Here is a 25,684-nt window from a genome sequence, read left to right as displayed (position 1 = left end):
ATTTGTATTAATTTGATATATAGGTTTTTTAATATAACATAAATGTGCATCTACAATAAGGCATGATTTTATATCGAATTCCGACATTGTGATATATGTATCTTTCTTCAAATTTATAGCTATGTATTTTGAGATGGGTATAATTCTGATCATTTTGTTTCCTGTAACTTTCGGTATTGAGAATAAACTGAAAATCTCGAATGAATCTCTGCTAATTAGCGGTAGTCTTATTTCAAATATGAGGTATGATTGTAACATTCTTGCTTTAACTTTAAGTAATTTATATATTTGAGTGAGGTCAGTATGTATGCTTTCTGTTGGTAATATGACGTCATTAGACAAATGACTCGCTATAATGCTTAGTTCTTTCTGTAATTGTTCTGGTTGTAGAATATGAGGGTTAAATCGGCCATGATAGAGATCTGTCACTGTATCTAAGATAGTACCTTGTAAGGTTTTCATATTGCTGAGTAAGTTGCTTGCAATGACTGATGCTAAGGTAAACTGATTTACTATGAAATTATCTTGTGTCTCACTTTTTATGGTACTTATTTCGCGTTCTAAACTTATAATATGTTGATTTATCATTTTATGTTGCTGAGTCATAGTATTTTCTGTTCGCTTTAAGATGTTATACTCAGCCTCCATGATCGATGTTTGATTTTTCCAGAATGATGTTAATTTTTTCTGATTGTCTCGTAGTAAAGTAATGTCCATTTCATACTTTTCGGCGAATCTTTGATCCAATACTCCGAATAGGGAACTGGCGATGTAACCGACACCGTCGATAAGACCGCGGCGACGCCGCCTTGCGGATTGCACCTGCTCGTTATAATGCTGACTGAGCAACATATGATTGTAGTAATCGAGTTCATTGGACCCGTGGCGTAACTGTAGTAGTAATGTGTCGCAGTGAATTTGATATCGTATTGTTTTGCATGTTTCTTCCAGCGACTTTGTATATTTTTCAAGAGCACTTATTCCTTCCCAATAAGGTTCCATGTTGTAGTAGATAATGAGTTTCCATTCATCTCGTATGATTTTCATGCTATTTAATTTATCGAAGAATAAAGCTTGATTTTTAGAAAATGTGGTAAAGTTGAATGTTGCATGTGTATTGGATATGATAGATAAGAATAATAGTAGTGATGTCGCTAATGTTAATAAGCTGAATACCCCTTTTCGTCTTTCTCGCTTAGGTTGGTTTTTTAAAGTTGATTCCTGAATTTCTGTTATATTTTTCTGGTTTTCAATCTGCTCTGTGTTTACAGGTAGTAGTGATACTTTAACAATGGGACGTTTTATAATTCCATTTTTAGTTTTAAGTGTGACTACTCTCACGTGTCCGTCACTACCTGGGTGCACTTCAACTACGCGACCTATAGCCCATTTCCCCGGGGTAGATTTTCATCTCTGATTACTACAATATCATTATTTTTTATATTCTGTTGAGGCTTTCTCCACTTACTTCTGGCTGCTAGTTGAGTAAGATATTCATTACTCCATCGATCCCAGATATCTTTAAATATTTTCTGTGTTAGATGCCATCTTGTTCTTAAGTCGTTTTCTGTTTCACAGATGTTTAAGGTGGGACCACTTCCTAAAAAGTGAGAAGGTGTAATAATATCTAGATCATTGGGATCTTCTGTCATAGGACAAAGAGGTCTTGAATTTAAACATGCCTCCAACTGGGAGAGCACCGTGCTATATTCCTCAAATGTAAGTTTCTGTACGCCTACTACTCTCTTAAGATGATATTTTAGGGTTTGTACTGACCGCTCCCATAATCCTCCTGCCGAGGGCCACGCAGGAGCGTTAAAATGCCATTCTATACCCATGTTTGTTACTTCTGACATGAACTCCTTGCTAAATATTTCTGTTAAATGATTATACTCCTCCTGTAATATTCTGTTTGCCCCAATAAAATTTGTTCCTTGATCACTGTAAATGTGACGGGGTACGCCTCTCCTTGCCGCCATCCGTCGCAACGCAGCTAAAAATGCAGACGTTGTCAAATCTGATACAAGTTCTAGATGTACTGCTTTCGTAGACATACAAACAAATACTGCCACATATCCCTTTGTGGTCTTGATACCACGGCCCTTGTTGGCTTTAATTAATATGTGACCTGTATAGTCGACGCCTGTATGTAGAAATGGTCGAGAACGATTGGTGCGTGCAGGTGGTAAATCTCCCATAATTTGGTACTGTTGTTTTGGACTTTGTCTCCTACATTTTACACAGAGACGTAGTCGTTTTTTGGTAGCTCGAATTCCACCTACAAGCCAGTATTTACGCCTCATAATTGCAGTTGTTAAACGAGCTCCGCCATGATATGTCAGCTCATGTGCTTCGTCAATCATGAGGTCCGCCAATCTTGTGTTACTCGGAATGATCGCAGGATGTTTTGTTTCAAGATCTATATTGGCATGTCTCAGTCTACCACCAATCCGAAGTATACCGTTTCCATCTAATATTGGATTGAATTCGATGAGTTTACTGTTATTTTTTAAGCACTTGTTTGCTTTTAAAGCTTTCACTTCCTCAAAAAATTCTTCTCTCTGCACTTCTTTAATAATTATTTCTCTAGCATCCTTCAATTCCTGTATAGTTAAATAATGTTGCTTATTTTTATTTTTCCTATTAATAAATCTTAAAATCCATCCTAAAATATTTACTGCTTTACTTAGTTTACTACATCTAGTTAATATAATGCTTATAATATCGTTTTTCGGGTATGGTTTTATTACAGTCATTACATTTTTATTTTTTAATTCCTGATTTGTTGTATAACTTGTTACATTTTTCTCCTTAGTAGGCTGATATGTAGGTAACCACTTTGGTCCATTCCACCAAAGCGTATGTTCTCGAAGCTGAGATGCAGTGAGACCACGGCTAGCACAGTCAGCCGGGTTTTCTTTCGATTGAACGTAACTCCAACACGACGATGGCATAATTGACGTGACTTGTTTCACACGGTTGGCTACGAATGGTTTCCATCTATCTGTATCTCCTTGCAACCAACCTAAAACTGCCATCGAATCTGTCCAACCATATAATTTAATATTACAATTATTAAGACCTGATTTGATTTTTGTAATTAATTTGGAAAGTAAGACGGTGGCGCATAACTCTAATCGAGGTAGAGATGTGTTTTTATTTAAAGGTACTACTTTCGCCTTTCCGGCTACCAAAATAATTGTTTTATTTACTCGGCAATAAACAACGCAGGCGTATGCTTTTGTGCTCGCATCACAAAATCCATGTAACTCTATGCACTCATTTTCCTCTGTATGTAGCCACCTAGGCACCTTACAATGCTCTATCGAGTTTATATCTTCTTTGATTTTACACCATCTCTCCCAAATTTCATTAGGTACCTGTTCATCCCACTTTATGTTTGATTGCCATACATCTTGAAATAATATTTTTAGTGTTGTAGTGACAGGTGACAACCATCCTAATGGGTCGTACAGTTTAGATATATTTGATAAAAGAGTGCGCTTCGTGCGTTTTAAAGATGTCGCTTGTAATAAACTTGCTGAATTAAAAGTAAAAGTATCTTCTCCCGGGTTCCATTGAAGCCCAAGGGTCTTTGTTGACTCCGCTTGTTTGAAGTTAAAACTCTCCTGATTTTTGCTGTTGTTTTCTTGATCTAATAACTCAGACAAGTTTGACTTCCACTTCCTTAAATTAAATCCACCTGCTTTTAAGAGATTAATCATATCTTGTTTCAATTGTACTGCTTTCTGTTTAGAATGAGAGCCATGAAGAAGATCATCCATATAGAAAGATTCTTCTAGAATTTGTGGAGCGGAACTGTTGGGGTAGTGTATTTTTTCATCTTGCGCTAGACGTTTAAGTGTCATCATGGCGAGAAATGGCGCGGCCTTAGTCCCGTATGTGACAGTTGCTAAATTATATTCCTTTAACTCTTCTGTTTTGTTCTCCCTCCAAATTATTTTTTGTAAATTCTGATCTTTTAAATTTAACCAGATTTGCCTGAACATCTTTTCTATATCTGCTGTAAATGCGTATTTATATTGACGCCACTTAATTATAAGGCTTTGTAAGTCTTGTTGTAAATTTGGACCTCTATACATCACATCATTTAAACTGTAGTTACTTGTAGTTTTAGCGGAGGCATTAAAAACTACTCTTAATTGAGTTGTAATTGAATCCCGTAATATGCAAAAGTGAGGTAAATAATTAGCGATACTCATATTACCGACTGTGGTGGTCGCCGGTGTCATGTGACCGAGCGATAAATACTCGTTAATAAATAATTTATAATTGGATGCAATTTGAGTGTTATTATTGAATTTTCTTTCCAGTTGATAAAATTGTGCAATAGATTTATTTTTAGAATTTCCTAACTTTTCTTGATAATCTGATTTTAATGGTAATCGCACTTCATATTTTCCATCCTCCCGCCTCTTAGTTGTCGACTGATAATATTTTATACAGTTTTGATCCTCAATCGTTATATCTGACCGGTCTGAGATATCTTCTATCTCCCAAAAACGACTGATGTCCTCACTGTTGTGTAATATAACATTACATTGTTTATGATATGTTGTAGTATGGCCACTTAAAATCCACCCTAGTTGTGTTTGTTGTGCTACTGGCAATGTCGACTCAGACCGACATAAACCATCCATAATTATATTTGAATAAACGTCTGCTCCCAGCAATAAGTCCACTGGTTTACTGATAAAAAACTCGGGGTCTGCTAACTTGATATGATCTAAATACTGCCAACTTGGTTTGGTGAAAGTATAACTTGGTAAATTCTTGATTAGATTTTTCATAATATATACTTCTGTTTGAAATGTATAATCGCTGTTTAGTGAGGAACAATTTACTGTGGTTGCTCCTCTACAACTGTTTTCCTTATCACCTATTCCTGAAATTACCCCCTTGCATCTTTGACGTGGTATTTTTAATATCTGTGCCGCGTTTTCAGTTATTAATGATGTTTGAGAGCCCTGATCGAGAAGAGCACGCATTCTGTGGTATGTACCATCTGCAGCCTGTACCTTGATTGCTACAGTGGCAAGCAAAATTTCGGAAGTATCACGTTCTAGTGTCGCGTGTGACCTGCTTTGCACATAATTCGGTGCAGTCGTTGAACTCGATGGAGTAATGTTCGCGTCGGGTGTCTTGTTGCTATAGGTAAACGCGTGATGCAATAATGTATTGTGATCTTTTTTGCAATCACGGCATCTATTATTTGAAAAACATAATTTTCCATTATGATTATAAAGGCAATTATTACATAGATTTAATTTGGCAGCTGTTTTCCGTCTCATGTAACCAGGCATTTCTAAAAATTTCCGACAATAATAAATTCCATGGTCACTGGAATTACAGACTGGACAGTTGTATTTAGTATTTAAACTAACATGTAGGTTTTTATTTGATGAGGAATTTTGTACACTTGATGAAAAGGTATTTTTGTTAAAATTATGTTTCTGATTAAATGGATTTTTATAATATGCACCTCCTTGATTTGTGAATTGACTATTAGTTTTTGATGTATAGTTGTCTTGTTTTTTACGTGCGGTCTCCAATGTTGTGAATTTAGTTTCCAAAAATTTCAAAAATTCTTTTAATATAGGTAATTCTCTAGGGTTTTTTAATGACTCCATATAGTCATTGTATGTGTCACTATCCAACTTTTGTGCTAATATATGTACCAACAATGGGTCCCATGTTCCAGTATCTATTCCTAAATTTTTAATGGCATTCCAGCATTCCATCGATGTATCATGAATGCGTTTAATATGGTTTAATGATTGCTGCTGCATCAATGGAATGTTCATCAATGTATTAATATGCGATGTAAATATTAATTTTGTATTGTTATATCTATGGTTGAGTATATCCCAACACACAGAATAATTATCAGAACTGATCTGAAGATGTTGAATAAGCCTTTCCGCTTCCCCTTTTACTTTTCCCTTCAGGTACTGCATTTTTTGTGCGTTGGACATGGAGGGATTATTATGGATACTCTCCGTAAAGAGATCTTTAAAGGAAACCCAACTATTATAATTTCCTTGGAACGTAGGTATGTCCAACTGAGGGGTTGAATTTGCTGTGTGTACCATCGCCCACATTTTCTTGTTTAGTGCCTTCTTTATTTTATTAAACTCCCCTTCATAATTGTAAAAAGTCTGTTCATATTCCTGGTTAGACCCCTCTAACTCGCTTTCCAGTTCCCAGTGTAACGAGTCTATAGTAGCCCAACGACTCTGCAAGGTGCGTAATAAGTCGTCGAACTCCCATTTCTCTGTTATTGAACTTAAGTCTATGTTTGATATTGTACGTTGGAACGCTTTAAAATTAGCACATTGTTTTTTCAGCATATCTTCTGTTCTGCTGTTCGTTCCACGTGAAGATGTCGATGGTTGGTGCGACTGACCAGTAAAAATTGGTGCCTTTAATACCGGAGTTCTTGGTCTATCTGCTGTCGTTGGCTGATAATCTTGAATATACGTTTTGATTAGCTCATACCTGCCCCTCACCCTTTCATATTCTTTTTTAATAACATATACATGATTCTCTATACCCAACTCTAATAGCTTCTGATGGTTATTGTCAAATTCTGCCCAATAACTACTTAAAATATCTAGCCGACGTTGCAAATAATCTGGAGATTTTCTTTCAGTACTGTCTTTTTTAAAATTACTGTAAAGCTGTTCAATTGCGTTGGCGATCTGCTGTTGGTTGGTAAGGATGTCTTCCATTACGCCCATGATTAAAATAAAATAAAATGATAAATCTTACTTGAGAGATGCTGCTTACTAATTGGTATTTGCGTGAGCTTGTTCTCACGATACCTGATGACCACGATGCTTGCTGTCTCTGTGATACTTAACTGATGACTCAAAACCTTGTTGTTGTTCTGAGTTGAAGCTGTTCTTGATAGTTCTGCTTGGTGAAGTTATCTGGAACCTTGCTATTCCAGAACTTAGTACACAACACGTGTAGCAATGTACTTTGTCCAATAGGTTGCTGCGCGGAACCACTGACACGAATAAAGTTCACCGAACTAATCACGTGTAAAGGTCCCGCTTTTTCTAAAAGCTCGAAGGACCAATGTTCGGGTTGTACCGAAACTATAAAGATTCTGATAGGTAAAACTGATAAATGATACTGATAGAAACTTGATTAAAACTGTATATTGAAACTTAAAATATAACTGATTAATGAATGTAATGAGTACGCGCGGCGTCCTTGATGACCGAATGCGAACTGATTTTAATGAAATGTGAAATGTAAAATAAAATGTTAATGTTGCGAAATAATGTACGATGCTAGCTCGTACAAGAGTAGTTTACCAAACATTTTGGTAGCAGAGCGTAGTTTCCCAAACACATAGAGTCATATGCTATCCATTCATTCATATTTTTTCATAATTTAACCTTGATAAATATCTTTATTAACCTATTGTAATCTGATTATTTTATTACAGATGGCAGAGAACGGTCGACGGTGGCAGTCAGAACGACGGCAAATGGAGATGGAGTTGGAAGAGCTAAGAGCTAAACGCGACACTATGCAACATTGGGAGACTCAGGTACTGTGTCCACTCGAGTAAAAAACTATCATATTTTATAACTCTGAGAAATAGTCTGTTTTTAATCAATATCCGGCTCGAAGGACTACATGTGTAGTACTGGGGAGTTCTGTTGTTTTGTAGAAAATAAAAAAAGGAAAAAGAATAGAGATCTCTTTTAGAAAGTTCACCCTCTTTAATTGAATGTAGTAAAGGAATAGAATAGAATAGAATAGAAAATCATTTATTCAAATAAACTTACATTGACGCACTTTTGAATAGTCATTACATTTTTTCATCTACCGCTCGTTCGGAAAGCTGTCTCATCACAAGAAGAACGAGCAAGAAACTTGCGTGTTGCTCTTTTAATAATTTTATTATTACTTTACATTTTTAAGTTTAAGTGTGTGAATACAAACCACCAATTAGCACTAATTCAATTAAATACTCAAATAGAAAAAATATTGAATATATAACCAACTGGTTAAACAATTAATAAGAGGAAATCAGTCATAGTGATTAGAGCAGACCAGTCCCTACAAGCAGCACCCGTTCACGAGTATGACGGATGAGCCAGCCATCACTGCGCTCGACCATATTTTAGGGAGCCCAATGACCCGGCCCACCACGCCGCCACATGTCTGGACATTTTAGTGAGCATGACTACTCAAAATACTAGACTACGTCAAAGCTACTTACAAGGATATTTATAATTATCCTCAAACTTTCATTCTCCTGACTGAGCCGGTTATCGAACCGGTATTTAATGTTACACAAATATATTATAGATTGCCGATATAATACGATGGGTCGCGGACGAAAAGGAAGCACGCGGTTACTTACAAGCGCTCGCTACTAAGATGACAGAAGAATTGGATTATTTGAAACGAGGTAGGCATATAATGTGACTTAAGTATACCTCAATAAGAATTATTTTACAACGCTTGTTCTTACGTGCGACTTTTGTTAAACTTTACAGACCCGAATTGACTGCCGGTAGATTTGACATTATTCATTTTTATTTTTTTTTAAACATGTTTAATATACATTAGTTATATTACGTATAATTAGGAAAAATCACGAGATCTTGCCACTTTTTATATATTTTTATTGAGTGTCCGTTATTTCGACCGCCGTGATCACGGGTAAACTAAGAGATAAATACCATTATTTACTATAAAATTATTAACTCGGTTACTATAAATAATGTAGATTTGACATATCATTCATTCATTCATTCATAATTTAAGAGCTGAGCTCTTGTCGATGGAGCTCCCGTCACCTTCCACGATCTTCTATTAATCTTTTTAGTTGTTGATACAACACAACTCCAACTTTTTCCTTAACCTGCTTGATATAGGGGTCTCGGTCTTCCCCTTCCTCTCTTTCCATCTAGTCCTTCCATAATATTATGAATAATACTTTCGTCGTGTCATATCGAGTGCCTCAACATTTATCCTTTGTTTAATGACACTCATAAGAGTCTATTATAGGGCAACATGAATAAATATATTTGAATTTGGTATAAATAGCGAGTGCGTCCCGCACGGGAGTTCCGTCGTCGTCGCCGCCGTCGTCGGCCCCGAGCGGGTCGGGCGGGTGGAGGAACCGCCGCTCGCAGAAGTTGGACAAGATGGAGATCCTCACGCTGCAGTCCTCGCTGCACGCCGAGATACAGGCCAAGCAGGCCGTCGGGGAGGAGCTCTCCAGGACCCGCGCCGAGCTGCTCGACACGCAAAGGTCTCTTATTGTGTAATCCACTTCTTGCTACTATTATAAACGAGAAAGTTTGTGAGTATGGATGCATGTTTGTTACTGTTTAATGGATTTTGATGAAACTATACAGTAATATAGCTTATACATCAGAATAACCCATAGACTGTAATTTAAAAACATATGTAAATAAGACGAAATATAATGATAAATGTCAAGTAAATGTGATGCAGACAAAGTCAGCTGTTATAATAACATCACAGAGCTCCATCTAGTCTCTAGCTAAGCAGTGCTTCTGTTATGGGTACTAAACAACTGATATAAACACAATCATAGATATATTTTTTACATAATACATATAGAAAATACCCAGCCCGATACAAACAATCATACTTATGAATACAAATGTTTGTACCGTGCGAGGAATTGAAACCGCAACCATCGGAAGTAAAGTCGTATGCTAAACCACTAGAGCACCGAAGCCGTCAAAATACTGTGACCCTGCACGTTCTTACTCGTATCTGTTTTAAAATTGAAACAATGTCTATATGATTATGACAGAGAGTTGTTGGAGAGTCGGCAGCGCCTTGAAGCCGTCGCGCACGAGGTGAAGCGCAAGGAACAGCACATTCGAGATATGCAGGCCAGACTGGACGCGCCGCACCAGCCAGGCAACTCCTGTGAGTATACACAAGCTTACATTCTACATACACATGAACGTGCTCACGTACACACGCACGCACACGTATGCACACAAGCACGCACACAATCATATCGTATTTGTTTATGATAAAATGTCCTAGCACGAAAATTAGAGAATTATTAAGAGATTCATATCAAAGTTTCCACTAAACACCATATAAATCAAGATAGCGTTAGAGACGTCTTTGGCGGGGAACGCTCTTTTGGAGATTTTTGCGCACGAGGTTAGACCACAGTAGATGTTAGGTTAAAGTCTAACCGTTAGACTATAGTAGATTTCTATATGATCTTTTTTTATTTTAAAGTCATCTGCGTGCCTTTGTCTCACATATTTCTTCCTCCAAGCAGCTTGCTATGTAAGCTGTGTTTCTTATAAAGTGTGAGATACGGCAGTGAAGTTACAGAGTGTAGAGGCACGACATAGTCCTCTGGAACGAGATGTATCATGGGCGTCGTGTAACAATCATGCTTTTATGGCTTTATAAAATTTGTAAGATGATACCAAAATTGTATCTTACACAAATTTGAGATTCCTAATCTTATAATTATATACAATTTTGTTATATATGTAGAATTTATATTTCCTTTTGCTTTATAAATATATATTATTAGGTATTCTTTTTTAGCACAGAATAATAATAATTTATTTAGTATTGTATGTATGTAAATACTTATTATTACAATTCTAATTTACACATTATTACATGTAGTTTATTTATAATTGCAGCACTCCATTACAATCCACGTTACATATTAGTTTATAATATTTTTATTTAGTGCACTTTTTCTTTTTGTTTTCGTTACATGTGTCCGCACAATATCACCCAAAACAAAAATGAAATGTTACCTAAACGTGACGTCACAATATATACGTCTCTTACCGCCCTAATGTCACATGGATTCTGGGCTCCCACCACAAAGTCCAACGTCGTCCACGTCGGAAAAAACGAAAATAAACCCTGAATGTATACATTTATGGACTACATTCGCTATGGACTTTATGACTTGTGTTTATAATTTAATCTGTGAAATTTTAAAATTGGAACTGTGATTCGAAATTCCAAATTGTTATTGTTGGTTCATTTGAAATTTAAAACATTGTTGCATTGGCTTTTTTTGTTGAAATATTATGTGTATCTATGGTACAACAATCATGTATTATTTGTGGCATTTATTTACTCTTGCGTGGTACGCGGTATATTTATCTTTTTTTTTTGTTTGTGTTTTCTTTTTATATTTTCCTGTATTGTGTTTTGCATATTCGTATGACAGTTCGGACTTGGTTGAGGCCGTACATACCCCTGTTTATTGGTGTGACGTCATGCTTATGGGGCGTAGCTATTCTTGTGTATCATCAAATATACGATTGATTGTTTTCAATGGCACACAATGGCACATTTTAGATTATACAAAATATAGTATAAGCATATCAACATGAAGTGTCTATTGCAGCTGATAAAATTTTTGTAAATAAAAAAACACCTATGAACAATTCGGTTATTAGCTCTTGGTCTAATTTAGTCTCAATTGCTAGTTGTGTTGTAATTTATAGCTAAAGGTTCTGTATGGTGTTGACTGTTACAGATTTGTACATATTCTACGCTTTTATCAAGGATCTGATGTTTTACAAAACTCGTATGACGTCACAATTACAACAAAGAAAAATCACCAAAGGTGTATCAACGTTTTCTAGTCTCAATGAGTTAGTCTAGTCTAAAAATTTACCAAAGATTATTAAATATAAAATCAACGAACAATACTCAACCATTCGTACTAGTCATTAGAATTGAAGTATGCGTGAACAAAAGTCTGAAATGTAATTCGAGATGAAAAGTGTATACAACAAAATGTCACTGTCAAAGTAACTTTTAAGGGATAATTACCATATATTGTACCATTAATGAGTGAGATCAAATGACCAGTGGTAAGACAAAGTCAAAATATCCTCCGCAAAACAATGATATTTTCAATTTATTATTAAATTCTTATTGTGAATAATTTTTTTTTTTAATTATACATAACACTTAATTGAAACTAAGTGTTAATTACTATAAAATGTCGATAGCCAAGTGATTCATCTCGCAAAGTAGTATGAACCCGTTACTTGATTATTCGCTTTTTTATATGTGGCACGCTGAATAATAAACTGCAGTAATTAGAAAATTATAAATATTACGAAAACAAATCGATGTTGCCACTTGTAGAAAAAAAATTGTAATTAACAAAAAGTAACCTGAGGGTTAGGTAACGCAATTGACTTTAATTCTAATTCTAATTGATTTAACAATAATCTTAATAAACAATTGTTAATCTCTTGTTATACCTACTTATTTTTTTATACTTTAAATCTCGAATTAAATATCAGACTTTAATGAATTCATAATTTTTGTGTGTTGCTATTAATAAAATAAGATATTTACAGTGGTTAAATGAAGCGCATATTTTATTTATATATGAATTCATATAATTAAAATATTTATCAAGAATTTAATAATACAATCTTATAAATTATATATGTTCTATATTGCACTTTTAAATAAAATAATTGAAATACAAACTATCTATGACAAAATATTTAAAACACAATGCAGGAATAATTAATTTTATACAATTATTTTAATAGATTTTAAGTTTTCTTTAGAGAGGGTTTACAATCTCAGTGTATTATTTCTCCGTTTTATTTATTACCTTACTTTTTATTTTATTTGTTTTAAAGTATTATTTTTCATTCCGGTGTTCTGATTCGTGAATAATTTTAAACGGAAATACCATAAAGTGTAAATGTAATTTGATTTTTTTTCCTTAGTCATAACACCGGACTGTACTTTTTATTTCCATTGATATTTTTTTGATCTGTATTTGTTTTAATTATTTTTAAGCATCGCCGACACATTTATTCTGCATTTATGTTATGTCTGTAAGTTATAAATTTCACTGTTGTAACTTTGTCAACTTGTTGTACATAAGTTATTAAATTCTGTTACATTATGTGGGTTTTATATTTATTATTAGTTTTACCTATTTTTCAATACGTTGGTTAGTATTTAAATTTTCGCGGTTTAATACACATTGTTAATATAGGGTTTTAATACGAAATACTTTTCCATTCGTGTTAAGATGCGATTCAGTATACATACTATGTTTGTTTTTTTATGTTAATCGTAAATAAAACTGTTTAAGAATTTATCATAGACTGCTACTCATCATATATACTATAGAAATTCATGAAGGATGTCTGAATGACATTTTTTTTACAATTTATGAACATACATTTAAAATATTAATTTATTAAATATAGCCAATAGTACTAAATAAATCCCTAAACTAAAAAAAGTATATTATTAGGTTGATTTCTATATTTTTTCTACTCTTGACTATTATTATGCAAGCATTATTATTTTGTTTTCTAATACAAAGCTTTAAAGTCTATATTTCATCAACATCACTATTGATGGACTCCACATATTGTATCATATATTTTGAGTCTTGTAACAAAGCATTAAAGTAGTAAGTTATGCGCAAGCAGCGAGGCAAGGATCGGCCAAGTCGTCCACATATTGGAGCGGTAAAGAAGAGAATGGTTCGTGAATTTTACTTCAAATAGATACAGTAGTTATCGTATGTGATTGTGCATTTTGTTTGTCCATGTAACGTTGTTTTTTGTATATATATAAATGTGACAGACATATATAAGTACTAGCCGATCCAATAGTTGTTATATTTAGATCAATGTATATGCTGTCCATTAAGTTGGACGAAATATTTCGTAATAATTGGTTAAGTAGTATGGAAAATCTCTGATTTGCCTTACAAACATCGAAATATGCTATTTTTATACACGTACAGTCGTACATATATTGTTTTCACTGTAATATTGATTTTATTAATGCTTTTTTTTTGTAATGGATGATAATGGTATATGTAATAATTGTGTACCCGCCTGCGCTAACGGTTTATGCTGGCGGAGCACCATTGGAGGATGATAAGATGAACATGAGGTCAGGTTAGTTAGCCTATGGTGGTAATTTCACCAGTAATTGATCACAATAAATTCCAGGCGGTACCGCGTGGAAGTCAACCTGACATGGTACATTGCTAGCAATGGCGTTATTAGTCCACATTACAAAGCATCCCCTCCCCCTATTGCTAAAGAGATAGCTTGATCAATACTTTTTTTTTAATATTACAAAAGGCAACGTTACAATAATAAAAGGTGTAAGTTTTAATGATTTTTAATTTTTCCTATGTGATGCGTTCTTAGCATAACACATTTTTCGTTATTAATTACCAGTTTATTGTAAATACGAGCAAGTGTCAAGGAAAATTCTACTTTTAATGGCATTGCGGTATCACTGTTTTGTGGGTATGAAATGTATAATCGTTAGATTTTAGTTTTACATACCATACATATTGTATTTAAAGCGTTTTTCTAATGTAAAGGAAAATTTAGGTCCTTTTTCCTTTTTTTTCATTATTTTACATATTTTTTAATGATTTTATTGTTTGTGTTAGTAGTAAGTAAGGTTGTGTTTGCAGTGATTAAATTAAACAAAAATCAAATAGTAAATGATAACATAATATATAGTCAAAGTGTTCTAATTTCAATTATAGTAATATTTTAAGTTTTTTTGTTAGATTTAATCACTGCTAACTTAGCAAAGTTGTTGTATTGTTTTATTGTTAATTTATTATTTGTAAATTTTACAATGTTGATGCGTACTCCAAAACAGTGATGGCCGCCGATGATTTGGCGATTTAATATTTTCATGAGCGTTATTTTTCTTTTTGTAAATCGCTTCGCTTCTGCTTGAGCTTTTTGTGGTGATATGGATGTGACAGATATTTTAACAGAGAAGAGAATTAAAAAGTTAATTGTCTTTATTTTTTTTTAATGTTTATATTATTACATATTTGTAATGTCTCGCCATAACACCACATAATACGCTGAGCGACATGGTTTTCTTTAACACTTGTTTGTATACGCACATAGGTTGACTAATCAGTTTTATTGTAAACCCTATGCCATTGTATTGTGATACAATTTTACGAATCACAACATTAACGCAGCATTTTGTTATATTTTTGTTTTGTTTATTTCCGCTTGCAAATATTATATTAATGTTTTGTTTGTTAAGTAATTTAAAACCGGTATTTTCATATTGGTAATTTTTTTTCTAAGTTTATTTATTATGGCAATGGAATAATTTTCAGACTTATACTTAATGTTTTGTCGTAACATGTATTATTTACTTATTTAACATGATATTGTAATCATGTCATAAGAATTTTCTAAATTTATTTACCAAGCACAAAATATGGAAAATAATTTATGATTTTTTTTATATGAATGAATATATTTTATGGCGCAGGTCGTATGTAAAATGTTGCGTTAATGTTGATCTACTGGTGAGTTGAGGGCTTAGTTAGTACCTCGTCAATTGTAAACGTCCCGTGCATGTTAGTCCCGGATTTTGTTGACTAATGTTGTTTTGTACGAGAGTCAGGTGCACAAGTGTTTACTTCATAAATACAATAGAGACCCGCTCCGGCTGCAGTTGTTGTAATGATTCTATTTTTTTTAAAACATTATAACCCATCAGTGTTGCCAACCTTAAAACACTTAGGCTCATGCGATGCAATAAAAATCTGATAAAATCTCGTATATTCTTTCTAACTGGTATTTTGCCTAATTTTCGTAGGTCAAATTAGAAAATAATTTACTCATTTAAGATATTTTAGCCGCCTATAAAAAATATTTTTTTTCTTTCTTTATATTTATAATAATTAGATATTAAAATTTGTAACAGAATATTTTCATGCTGTATACAAATAGAGTTTTTTTTTATGTGTATCGTAGGACCGTTAAATAATATAATCACGGGCACTGTACGGCTGTTTGCTTATTATATCAATATTGTATGATTATATATAGTTAAATTACTGTACACGAAGCACTTTTGCACCTGTCTAATATGTTCTTATATTAATTGTACCCTTCGTTTGTACATTGTTTTGTGATATTGGTTTCGGTTGAGGTTGGGTAATGGGATGACACCCTGTTTTTTATTGAAGTATTCAACACTGGATATGGTAGTAAAAAAAATAATATTGTTGCATAAATTACAATCCGAATTGGATATATAATTTTCTAAATATTAAAAAATGAGTCACTTGTTTTTCTCTTTTCTATGAAGTTGACGGCTCATTTTATATAAATGAACAGCGCTACGGATTTTCTCTATTCGGACACACTCATAAATTTATAAATTGTGTATATGTTTTGGACATAATATAACTTTCCTCATAACAAAATTTTGTTTTTCGCTCTCCCTTTATAATATTAGTACATGTATTTTGTAGAAAAAGAATCTTCCCGTGTCGTGGGTGTTGAATGCTTTAACCTGTATATCTTTATGTTTATATATCTTATACCTGTATTAGTGTTCCGTACGTATGCTGTCTCTTAATATGTATATATTATCTATATGTTCATTTCATTTCAATTAAGTAATGCTTCTCTAAGTGATGACTATAAACTATTTTAAATCTCGTGCTTTACCCTCCCTCCAATCGATCTCCCGTCCAATTCAAACGGGGATCAAAATAACGACGGCCTGAGCCGAGGTTCGAACCTCTAGCGGTGCCCTCAGACTAAAGTCGTATCCGTCAGGCGGGCGCTTGTTGGCCTCAGCCGCACCATAAATTCTTCCGCGAGTTTGGAGTGCCATCTGCACTCGCCCCCTCGCGTTCGGTAAAGCTGTAGAGGCCAGCTGCGGCCAACAGCATTAGAGTATTCTGAAAAAAAAAAAGTGTTTTACAAATATTTATTTACAGACCTACATTTTTTTTTCATAATTATACTCTCTGATATATATTATAATTTCGTACGGAATGCTAACCTAATAGTGATTCGAAACGAAATATTTCCCTTTCTAATATGTTTTCTGTAATTCCAGTCCTGGACCGCCCGTCATCGCAGATGAGTTATCTCGACCAGTTCCTCAAACAGACGCCCACAGAACGGCACTATGATAATGTGCCGTCGGTCAATAATGAACAGAAGGTATATATTGAATTATATATTAAGGTATATATTGTATACTTGTTGTTATATTGTAGTAGCGACAATGTCTTGAAAGATAGTCTATGTCCGCCGTGATATAATCTATTTTCTAGACAATTTTAATTGTTTTTTCTGTTTATTTACCAACAATTTTATTTATACTCCAACCATTTATCTTATGTAATTATAAATATCAATTATTAATAAAAGTCGTAACTAATATACGAAATCATTATTCATCAATTAACCATTTGTTTTTAATCCTCACAATATATTAAACTTTATCAGATTATGTAATATTCTATGGTAATAGGTGGAATATATGACTAATTTATATATAGAATATTTCATGTAACAGCTTTGCGTAAAAGTACATATATTACTAATAGTAATTAGTTAAATAAACCATGGACAATTAGCCGTTTTTTGCTATGGATTCTAAGCAATCCATAGACATTTGTCTAGTACCCATAACACAAGCTCTGCTTAGCTTGGGTCTGGATGGCGCTGTGTGAATTGTACTACCATATTGTTATTACAGATATTATTATTACATATATTTTTTTACATATTACATATTATTATTATTAATTGATGTACTTCTTCGCCACAAAGCATTATTTTGCTTTTATGTTTTTTTTTGTTGCGAATATTTCTGTTGTGACCGCAGATGTCGCCGCAGTATCGTTACAGGAATGCGCAGTATTGTTGCAATGCCAAGGTTTGTTTTGTTTTATTTCGTTTCATTTGCGCTTTCATTTGCTTCTTATATATTCTAACATTTTGCATTACATAAATTAATAAAAAACTAAACAATAACATAAAAACTAAAACCTCGTATAATTCTATAAACAAGGACAGTTGTTTGTTTGATTAGATAGTGAAAAATTCGACAAAAAGCTTATTCCTTCTTGAAAGGCCGACAATTTGCTAGCAATTCCCTTGAGTTGCGGACTGCACATGGTAATCACTATATCATCTATTAAAGTGTTTTGTCTCTTTCTAACAAACTGAATTCGTAATTTGACAGAATACGATAAAAGATAATTTATGGAAGCCCATAAATTATCACCCAAATTTAATCATTTAAAAAAAATATATCTATGTATTTGAATCAGTTATCTAGTACCCACAACTCAAGTTTTAGCTGGCTTAACTTGGGTCTAGATAGCGCTGTGTGAATTGTACTGAGATTATTATTATTATTATGTGACTTAGGACTTCATTTAATTTAGTTTAATAGTTGTAAATAAGGCTTTCGTAACAAACGTATATAAATCTAGAGTGTTCAATTTTCTACTTTTAGATGATGTATGGATCTCAGCAGTCGGCGGGTCTGAGTGGATCTGTGGAGTCCCAAGATGAGTTAGAGGCGAGAGCCGCCTCTCCTGCCTCAAGCAAGAGTTCACCCAGTGAAATGTCAACGGTTAGTAAAATTTTATAAGGAGCAATTGTAACTTATATAGCTTAAAAGTAGCTTAAGTTAGTATTACAGTATTTTAGATATTAACCTAGAATTTAGTCTATAAATATATGAAATTTGGTACTCAACCAAATTTCATATTTTTTATTCATTAGTATAGGCAATTTCTGTTTTTGAACTGGTGGACATGTATTTTTTAACATTTTAGGATAAACGCTAAAGCAATTTTTTTTATACCTTAGTTACTTATTGAACATTTAGTAGGAATCCCTAATGTTTTCTAGTAATAAATGTACTCAGGATAATATAGCATTCCAATGATAAAAGAATTAAATCGGTCTAGTGTATTTTGAATTTATTGGTTACAAACATACAAATCTTTATCTCTATTTTAATTATAAATACATACTTAATAGCACAAATGCAAAAATAAAACCAAAATATCGTACAAGAACTGCCTTAAAATTTGATGTCGTCTCGTCCAGATATCCGTATTAATTTAGTCATTTATAAACTTTCAACTATTTAATGAATATGATATTAAAAAATACATGTAATGATAGATTTTGTTTCAGAACATAGGTATAAGTAAAATGAAGGGACAAAATTCAAGTATTTAATAAATTTTAAGAACTGATAAGTGTGTCAATAAATGTCATTTATGTGTGTCGAATTCTCGATATATTTGGGATTTTAAAATTATTTATATTCTATGCTGTAGGATCCATCAATAGGCCCCGCAGTGCCAGGCAAACAGAAGCTTCACCAATTCCTCGTGAGGACATTCAGTAGTCCGACCAAGTGCAATCACTGTACTTCGCTTATGGTATGTTTTTTAGCCTTTTTTTTATAACTTTTACAGTATAACATAAGTGTTAATAATCATCTCTTTATTTGTAAACTTTGAACAATTAACAACCGGATGTCATGCCCAATGTAGTGTGGTAACCGAAGCCTATATAACTATGGGCACCACACATTAGTATTTTTCAGAACAAAGTATTTTTTGTATGTCATAATCTCGTACTAATAACTACGAGGATAACGATGACCTGACTTGTTGGAGTAACAACAGCTGCAATTATAAACGAGTTTGGTTGCTGATACACAGTCAGTTGGTCAGTTGTCAGGTGGGGCCCGTCGTTTTCTAAGGTACGCGAAGTCCATCGGAATGTATTTGAGCAACCTGACGACTGACCGAGTGTATATCAGTAGCCTAACACGTGGTACAATAGCGACGTTTTGTGAAAGACGACAGCGGGGTCCAATAGTCGATAATCTGGAATATTTTTTAGAAGTGCCTTATTGATGACGAGTGGAACGGAATGTACATTTTTTGTTAACGTTATAATTTAAATTAAACCGTAAGTGTGTATGCGGTCGTAGATCGGGCTGACGCGGCAGGGCGTGGTGTGCGAGACGTGCGGACTATGCGTTCACACGCGGTGTTGCGCGCGGGTGGCGCCGCGCTGTCCGCTGCCGGCCGAGCGAGAGCGGCGCCCCCTGGGGATAGACCCCGCGCGCGGACAGGGCACCGCCTACGAGGGCTACGTCAAGGTACGCTCCCCGCCACGCTCGCCGCGCTGTCCGCTGCCGGCCGAGCGAGAGCGGCGCCCCCTGGGGATAGACCCCGCGCGCGGACAGGGCACCGCCTACGAGGGCTACGTCAAGGTACGCTCCCCGCCACGCTCGCCGCGCTGTCCGCTGCCGGCCGAGCGAGAGCGGCGCCCCCTGGGGATAGACCCCGCGCGCGGACAGGGCACCGCCTACGAGGGCTACGTCAAGGTACGCTCCCCGCCACGCTCGCCGCGCTGTCCGCTGCCGGCCGAGCGAGAGCGGCGCCCCCTGGGGATAGACCCCGCGCGCGGACAGGGCACCGCCTACGAGGGCTACGTCAAGGTACGCTCCCCGCCACGCTCGCCGCGCTGTCCGCTGCCGGCCGAGCGAGAGCGGCGCCCCCTGGGGATAGACCCCGCGCGCGGACAGGGCACCGCCTACGAGGGCTACGTCAAGGTACGCTCCCCGCCACGCTCGCCGCGCTGTCCGCTGCCGGCCGAGCGAGAGCGGCGCCCCCTGGGGATAGACCCCGCGCGCGGACAGGGCACCGCCTACGAGGGCTACGTCAAGGTACGCTCCCCGCCACGCTCGCCGCGCTGTCCGCTGCCGGCCGAGCGAGAGCGGCGCCCCCTGGGGATAGACCCCGCGCGCGGACAGGGCACCGCCTACGAGGGCTACGTCAAGGTACGCTCCCCGCCACGCTCGCCGCGCTGTCCGCTGCCGGCCGAGCGAGAGCGGCGCCCCCTGGGGATAGACCCCGCGCGCGGACAGGGCACCGCCTACGAGGGCTACGTCAAGGTACGCTCCCCGCCACGCTCGCCGCGCTGTCCGCTGCCGGCCGAGCGAGCAGCGGCGCCCCCTGGGGATAGACCCCGCGCGCGGACAGGGCACCGCCTACGAGGGCTACGTCAAGGTACGCTCCCCGCCACGCTGTCCGCTACCAGCCGAAGAAGTTTGGGGTTTGCTGTTTCCAGACCAAGTGTAGTAAATTTAAAAAACTGGTTTATACAAATGACATATGTCTTCAGCAATACTTTGTATTGTATTCATAATATTATCCATACTGCAATTAATTTATATGCATTTATGTCAGATTATCATGGTTGCTATTCATCATTGAAAGAATGTTTAATATATGTCTTCGCCGACATTGTATATTTTTCCATTTTAATTACTTTTTTGTTCAGGTTCCAAAACCCGGAGGTGTGAAGAAAGGCTGGATGAGACAGTTCGTAGTTGTGTGCGACTTCAAACTGTTTCTATACGATATATCCCAAGACAGGTGAGAGTTTATAAGCAAATACCTAATAATTGTTTTCTTTCAATATACCGACATAAAACTTACTTTTCAATCAATTTAAAAATGTTCACTGTATTACAGATACACAGAGGCATACATAATGCGTCGAATATAAAGTATTACTTATTGGTCCTTTGAACCGGATAACCTTAGTTAGATTTAGTTCGGAATCGATGGACCAGAGATGTAACTTTTTATTCATGAAGTTATAGGCATAAAGTTACCAATACGTGTCGCAAATATTTCTACGTTTTTTTATAATCTAAATTTAAAAATATATATATTATATATTTCTCTTTTTTTGTGAACAGGAATGCTTTACCATCGGTATGTGTAAGTCAAGTGCTCGACATGCGGGACCCTGAATTCAGCGTAACATCGGTAAAGGAATCTGACGTCATACACGCAAACAAGAGAGATATACCGTGCATATTTAGGGTAAGTACTCATAAAAGGACTAAAATCCATTTTTATATTTTAGGTATTCCTCACAATAAGTAACTTAGTTTTAATGTAAAGTTTAAGAGTAAGTATGTAGATACATTCAAGAATACAAATACGTAGAAATGCACAATCCGGCTCGATGGATCGTGGTGTATTGCAGTGACAGTGATCTACTATATGTTTTGGGAACTATATTGAATAAAACGACATATTTCCGTGAACATCACTAGACTAGGCAAATATTCTTTATTTTATGTACAGATATCAACGTCTCAACTCGAAGGCGGCAATCGTTCTCACACATTGATGCTGGCAGAGTCTGAGTCTGAGAAAACAAAATGGGTGGTGGCTTTAAGCGAACTACATAGAATACTCAAGAGGAACAATCTGCCAGATAAATGTGTATGTATATATTTTTTAAGATACTGTTACATTTACTATGATATTGAGGTCAGATTAGTTAGCTCATCATCCCCACATTGTTAACAGTCCTCTGCTTCCCTGGAAAAGGTGTATACATGTATTGCATGTGTGTGCAGGCGTATCGAGCGCGGGTGGTGGCGGAGGGCGGGGGCGGCGCGGGCGCGGCGGCGGCCGGCGTGCGCGGCGCGGCCGCCGGCGCCGTGCTGGAGCGCGCGCGGCTCGTGCTCGCCGGCGACGCGGGGCTCGCGCTGCTCGACCTCGAGCGCGCCGAGCTCACGCCGCGCCGCCAGCACGCGCCCGTCGCCAAGCTGCTGTACGTCGCGCAGGAGCAGCTGCTGGGTGAGTGACCTCCGGCCGCCGGCGCCGTGCTGGAGCGCGCGCGGCTCGTGCTCGCCGGCGACGCGGGGCTCGCGCTGCTCGACCTCGAGCGCGCCGAGCTCAGGCGGCCCGGCTGCACGCGCCCGTCGCCCAGGTGCTGTACGTCGCGCAGGAGCAGCTGCTGGGTGATGACCTACTTCGGCGCCGTGCTGGAGCGCGCGCGGCTTTTTCGCCGGAACCTTGGGAGCGCTGCTCGACCTAATAGCGCGCCGAGCTCACGCCGCGCCGCCAGCACGCGCCCGTCGCCAAGCTGCTGTACGTCGCGCAGGAGCAGCTGCTGGGTGAGTGACCTCCGGCCGCCGGCGCCGTGCTGGAGCGCGCGCGGCTCGTGCTCGCCGGCGACGCGGGGCTCGCGCTGCTCGACCTCGAGCGCGCCGAGCTCACGCCGCGCCGCCAGCACGCGCCCGTCGCCAAGCTGCTGTACGTCGCCGCAGGAGCAGCTGCTGGGTAATGCAAACACTATGGCCGCCGGCGCCGTCTGCAAGCGCGCGCGTGTGTCGCCGGCTACGCGGGGCTTTGGGCTTTCGACCTCGACGCCGATAAGTTAATCCGTCGCCGCCAGCACGCGCCCGTCGCCAAAACTGCTGTACGTCGCGCATAATCTGCTGATAATTTATAGCCATTGAAGCATATAGCGCGCGCGACAACGCGGCTTCGCGCTGCTCGAAGCGCGCCGAACTGACCGCGCCGCCAGCACATATTAATCGCGCAGGAGCATGCTGGGTTTCCGGCCGCCGGCGCCGTGCTGGAGCGCGCGCGGCTCGTGCTCGCCGGCGACGCTTGCTCGACCTCGAGCGCGCCGAGTCTACGCCGCGCCGCCAGCACGCGCCCGTCGCCAATGCTGTACGTCGCGCAGAACACGTGGGTGGTGACCTCCGTGCTGGAGCGCGCGCGGCTCGTGCTCGCCGGCGACGCGGGGCTCGCGCTGCTCGACCTCGAGCGCGCCGAGCTCACGCCGCGCCGCCAGCACGCGCCCGTCGCCAAGCTGCTGTACGTCGCGCGGAGCAGCTGCTCGGGTACCGCGCGGCCGCCGGCGCCGTGCTGGAGCGCGCGCGGCTCGTGCTCGCCGGCGACGCGGGCTTGGTCAGAGCTCGAACGTACGTACTTGTACGTTAAGGAAGTGTGTGGAACACGTTTCTTTAGGATTTAGGTTTATGACCTACTTCGTGACTTTTTTCGTCGGAACCTTGGGAGCTTTAAATTATATAATACCAGTAGACTGTAATAAGTAGGTATGAGTAGATATTGTCCCTGAAAATATACTCACGTACTCGTTCATCTTTTACAGTGGTAATAGCTGGACGCGGCCGACACGTGCGGCTGGTGCCGATCCGCGCATTGGAATGCTCCGAAGTGGAGTGCGTGAAGCTGGCAGAGTCCAAGGGCGCCGTCGACGTCGCCGTCGGGGATCTTAATGCAAACACTATGGGTTTCGCGGTCGTCTGCAAGCGACAGGTGTGTATAAAAACTATACTTGTATTGCTAAATTCCACATTTTTTGGACTTTCGAAACGGATAAGTTAATCCGTCTCGAAGGACTATAAAACATGTAGTTATCTAATCGGGATAATTTATAGCCATTGAAGCATATATTGACAATTTTGTTTAGTTGCAAAACTGACGCATACATATTAATTTAGTTTTTTTTCATTTAGTAGTAGACTTAGCAAGTCTACTAGATTTTTTAAATAATACGTTAATAATATAGAACACGTACGTGGTGAACGTGTACGAGATCACGCGCACTGCGGCGCGGCGGTGCCGCATCGCGGAGCTGCGCGCGCCGGGCGCCGTGCACTGCGTGCAGCTGGCGCGCGGCCGCCTGCTGCTCGGGTACCGCGGGGGGTTCGCCGCGCACTGCCTGCCCGACCCGCGCCGCCCCGCGCTCGACCAGCCCGCCGTCCGTGAGTACTGTCTACATCTGCTCGGGTACCGCGGGGGGTTCGCCGCGCACTGCCTGCCCGACCCGCGCCGCCCCGCGCTCGACCAGCCCGCCGTCCGTGAGTACTGTCTACATCTGCTCGGGTACCGCGGGGGGTTCGCCGCGCACTGCCTGCCCGACCCGCGCCGCCCCGCGCTCGACCAGCCCGCCGTCCGTGAGTACTGTCTACATCTGCTCGGGTACCGCGGGGGGTTCGCCGCGCACTGCCTGCCCGACCCGCGCCGCCCCGCGCTCGACCAGCCCGCCGTCCGTGAGTACTGTCTACATCTGCTCGGGTACCGCGGGGGGTTCGCCGCGCACTGCCTGCCCGACCCGCGCCGCCCCGCGCTCGACCAGCCCGCCGTCCGTGAGTACTGTCTACATCTGCTCGGGTACCGCGGGGGTTTCGCCGCGCACTGCCTGCCCGACCCGCGCCGCCCCGCGCTCGACCAGCCCGCCGTCCGTGAGTACTGTCTACATCTGCTCGGGTACCGCGGGGGTTCGCCGCGCACTGCCTGCCCGACCCGCGCCGCCCCGCGCTCGACCAGCCCGCCGTCCGTGAGTACTGTCTACATCTGCTCGGGTACCGCGGGGGGTTCGCCGCGCACTGCCTGCCCGACCCGCGCCGCCCCGCGCTCGACCAGCCCGCCGTCCGTGAGTACTGTCTACATCTGCTCGGGTACCGCGGGGGGTTCGCCGCGCACTGCCTGCCCGACCCGCGCCGCCCCGCGCTCGACCAGCCCGCCGTCCGTGAGTACTGTCTACATCTGCTCGGGTACCGCGGGGGGTTCGCCGCGCACTGCCTGCCCGACCCGCGCCGCCCCGCGCTCGACCAGCCCGCCGTCCGTGAGTACTGTCTACATCTGCTCGGGTACCGCGGGGGGTTCGCCGCGCACTGCCTGCCCGACCCGCGCCGCCCCGCGCTCGACCAGCCCGCCGTCCGTGAGTACTGTCTACATCTGCTCGGGTACCGCGGGGGGTTCGCCGCGCACTGCCTGCCCGACCCGCGCCGCCCCGCGCTCGACCAGCCCGCCGTCCGTGAGTACTGTCTACATCTGCTCGGGTACCGCGGGGGGTTCGCCGCGCACTGCCTGCCCGACCCGCGCCGCCCCGCGCTCGACCAGCCCGCCGTCCGTGAGTACTGTCTACATCTGCTCGGGTACCGCGGGGGGTTCGCCGCGCACTGCCTGCCCGAC

At 40.0% G+C, this 25,684-nt stretch overlaps 1 protein-coding gene across 1 annotated transcript in view; it reads left to right on the top strand.

Annotated features, from left to right (window-relative positions):
• Positions 1 to 25,684, top strand: part of LOC131841574 (serine/threonine-protein kinase Genghis Khan) — a 57,511-nt gene that overhangs the window by 24,385 nt on the left and 7,442 nt on the right. The window contains exons 22-37 of the mRNA XM_059189893.1: positions 7,481 to 7,585; positions 8,353 to 8,455; positions 9,097 to 9,304; positions 9,839 to 9,957; positions 13,506 to 13,559; positions 16,936 to 17,042; positions 17,713 to 17,763; positions 18,349 to 18,468; positions 19,187 to 19,291; positions 19,852 to 20,022; positions 21,210 to 21,304; positions 21,634 to 21,760; positions 22,028 to 22,168; positions 22,306 to 22,528; positions 23,856 to 24,022; positions 24,276 to 24,471. Coding sequence (XP_059045876.1) covers positions 7,481 to 7,585; positions 8,353 to 8,455; positions 9,097 to 9,304; positions 9,839 to 9,957; positions 13,506 to 13,559; positions 16,936 to 17,042; positions 17,713 to 17,763; positions 18,349 to 18,468; positions 19,187 to 19,291; positions 19,852 to 20,022; positions 21,210 to 21,304; positions 21,634 to 21,760; positions 22,028 to 22,168; positions 22,306 to 22,528; positions 23,856 to 24,022; positions 24,276 to 24,471 — 2,092 coding nt within the window. The remainder of the gene's footprint in view (positions 1 to 7,480; positions 7,586 to 8,352; positions 8,456 to 9,096; positions 9,305 to 9,838; positions 9,958 to 13,505; positions 13,560 to 16,935; positions 17,043 to 17,712; positions 17,764 to 18,348; positions 18,469 to 19,186; positions 19,292 to 19,851; positions 20,023 to 21,209; positions 21,305 to 21,633; positions 21,761 to 22,027; positions 22,169 to 22,305; positions 22,529 to 23,855; positions 24,023 to 24,275; positions 24,472 to 25,684) is intronic.

The sequence above is a fragment of the Achroia grisella genome, unplaced genomic scaffold, assembly GCF_030625045.1.
Source record: "Achroia grisella isolate CSIRO2021 unplaced genomic scaffold, CSIRO_AGI_Agris_v1 utg1847, whole genome shotgun sequence".
NCBI classification, from domain to species: domain Eukaryota; kingdom Metazoa; phylum Arthropoda; class Insecta; order Lepidoptera; family Pyralidae; genus Achroia; species Achroia grisella.
The sequence above is the reverse complement of the archived record's forward strand: the minus strand, read 5'-3'. Positions and strand labels throughout refer to the sequence as shown.